At 54.8% G+C, this 2,354-nt stretch overlaps 1 protein-coding gene across 1 annotated transcript in view; it reads right to left on the reverse strand.

Moving 5' to 3' along the window:
* The window catches only part of PTSG_07343 (uncharacterized protein), a gene marked incomplete at its 5' end in the record, with an annotated part of 11,414 nt that overhangs the window by 577 nt on the left and 8,483 nt on the right, over positions 1-2,354 (reverse strand). Inside the window, 9 exons of the mRNA XM_004990784.1 lie at positions 1-100; positions 276-344; positions 576-698; positions 862-972; positions 1,102-1,155; positions 1,303-1,352; positions 1,495-1,600; positions 1,806-1,913; positions 2,094-2,205. The exon at positions 1-100 is cut by the window's left edge and continues 577 nt beyond it. Of these exons, the coding sequence (XP_004990841.1) occupies positions 1-100; positions 276-344; positions 576-698; positions 862-972; positions 1,102-1,155; positions 1,303-1,352; positions 1,495-1,600; positions 1,806-1,913; positions 2,094-2,205 (833 nt within the window). The remainder of the gene's footprint in view (positions 101-275; positions 345-575; positions 699-861; positions 973-1,101; positions 1,156-1,302; positions 1,353-1,494; positions 1,601-1,805; positions 1,914-2,093; positions 2,206-2,354) is intronic.

A 2,354-nucleotide genomic window follows, 5' to 3' on the forward strand; every position in this document is an offset into this window, starting at 1 on the left:
TTGTGGCAGTGATGTAGAGATGGCGTGTGTATGTTGTGACCTGCGCTCCAAACACAATCATCTGCGGGTTCTGCGGATGCCCTTGCGACGTCACCAACACCTGCCAATTGATTGATGGTGTGTGCGCGCGTGTGCGCGCGTGCATGTACATGTGAGAGTGAGAGAGAGTGTGTGTGTGTGTGAGTGTGAGTTGAACTTACACCAACACCAACACTACATGCGTGCTGGCCACTGTGTGTGCGTGTGTACGTATGTATGTGCACAGCTGTGCTCACCTGAATCTCGGCACGCCGTGGAACGTCGTTGCATAGGGGCCGCTGCGTGTAGTTCAGGAACAGCTCTTGCTGTTGTTACGGTGGTGGGTGGGGCGAGTGGAGATGGAGCGAATAAGTGTTGTTGCGAATTGTTGACGTTGGTAAGAGACAGAACAGAACAAAACACCAGGAGTAACAGAAAGGCAAGCAGGCACAGCAGCAGCAACAACAACACACACACACATACAAAGCAACAACACACATACACACGCGCATACACACGCACATACACGCACGCACGCGTGTAGCACACGGACTGACATCGGCGTATTCGCGGGTGGTGGTGTGGATGACGTCGATCCATTCGCCCGCTGCAGATGTGTCAGAATCGCCGTAAATGCCGACGCGGCCGGGAACCGACGACGACGAGGGGAGCCCAAGGTGCTGTTGCAGCGATGATGGCGGTGATGGTAGTTGTTAGGTGGGGGGCGGTTGGTCGTTGTTGGGGTTGGGGGGGCGGTTGTTGTTTGTGAGGTGATGACAAGGCATACACCAAGATGCAACGATGACAGTAACACAGGCCCACGTGTGCTCGTGTGAACGACACCTGTCTGAAATTGGCGCGCAAAGCGTTGCAGTCGCTGAAATCGTCGACGGAAAACTCGAGTTGACACATTGACAGCGAATTCTCGTTGAAGGCGAGCGGGCGGCGGCCAACCTGTGAGGCGTGAATGTGTGTGTGTGTGTGTGTGTGAGTGTGTGCGCGCGCGTGTGGGTGTGTGTGTCTGTGTCTGTTTGGGAGCCATGGGGAGGCAGGTGGATGGAAACACCTCGGGTACAAGCGTACCTCACTGCAGCGTGTTGATCTTGCGTCGACGCCAATCAGCGAATACTCAAAGTCCTGATGGCGCCACGCAATAGAACACAATACAAGGCAGCATTGCGACAGCACATGAGTTTTCAAACTGCAAGCAAACACTCTGAGAAAGCACATCAAGGGCACCAACACCCGTCATCATCATCATCATCATCAGCAATGTGGTGTCACCTGCATGAGCAGCGGGCGGCCGTCCAAATATCCGGGGCGACCAGAGCGAACTGGTAGTGTGTGAATGGGATGTGTTGGCAAAGGGAAGCGTGCTTTCAGCGCACACATGCTTACACACTCTCACATACAGGTACACAGGAACACAGATGCATGCACAACAACCACACTACAAGCAGGACCTCACTGTCCCACCTTTTGCGTCTGTGCTGCGGGCAAAGGTGACGGCGAACGTCTGCACAAATGGCTGCGATTGCGTCACGTTGGCGGCGGTGACGTCCACATGCGCAGCGGACACACCCTGAAGACGATGGTGTTGGCGAGGGAGGGAGGGGGCGGGTTGGAACAGGGTGACCAAAGTGAATGGATGAATGGACAAGACCTACAATAAGCTTCGATTCCAAACATCGCCAGCAAACAGCAGGAACACAAGTAACACACACACACACACACACACACACACACACACACACACACACACACACACACACACAAGATGTGCTCACGTCTTCTCCCCAGATGAAGGTGACGGCGATGGAGGCCGCAGCGTGCGCACATGTGCCATTGATGAACGTCGTGTCGGGCAGACCGGACGGCGGCAGAACTACGCTCACCTGTGCCCATCGTCGTGGTGGTGGGTGTTGTTGTTTTTGTGCACGTGTGTATATGTGTGAGCATGCACGTACGCATGCGTGTGTGTATGATAAATGGGTATGTGAGGTTTCGCATGTACGATGCATGTGCGAGCACCACGTGCTGCAGACGGCATGTTGTGGTGCAGTAGATGTACGCACGAGCTGCAGCGTTGCCGGGTTGGCGATGATGGAGGACAGCGACGTGACAAACGCGTCGATGGAGAGCAAACCCGAGCAGGCGGACGCCAGGTCCGCTTCACCATCAAATTGCCTGTGTTGCGTTTGAGTTGAAGAGCAGCAGGCGTGTTTGGTCAGTAGATGGTCGTGACAAGGCACCGCGATCGCCATGCTGTGACGAAGTTTGCACACACACACACACACACACACACACACACACACACACACACACACACACACACA

The sequence above is a fragment of the Salpingoeca rosetta genome (genome assembly GCF_000188695.1).
Source record: "Salpingoeca rosetta unplaced genomic scaffold supercont1.22, whole genome shotgun sequence".
Lineage (NCBI taxonomy): Eukaryota > Choanoflagellata > Craspedida > Salpingoecidae > Salpingoeca > Salpingoeca rosetta.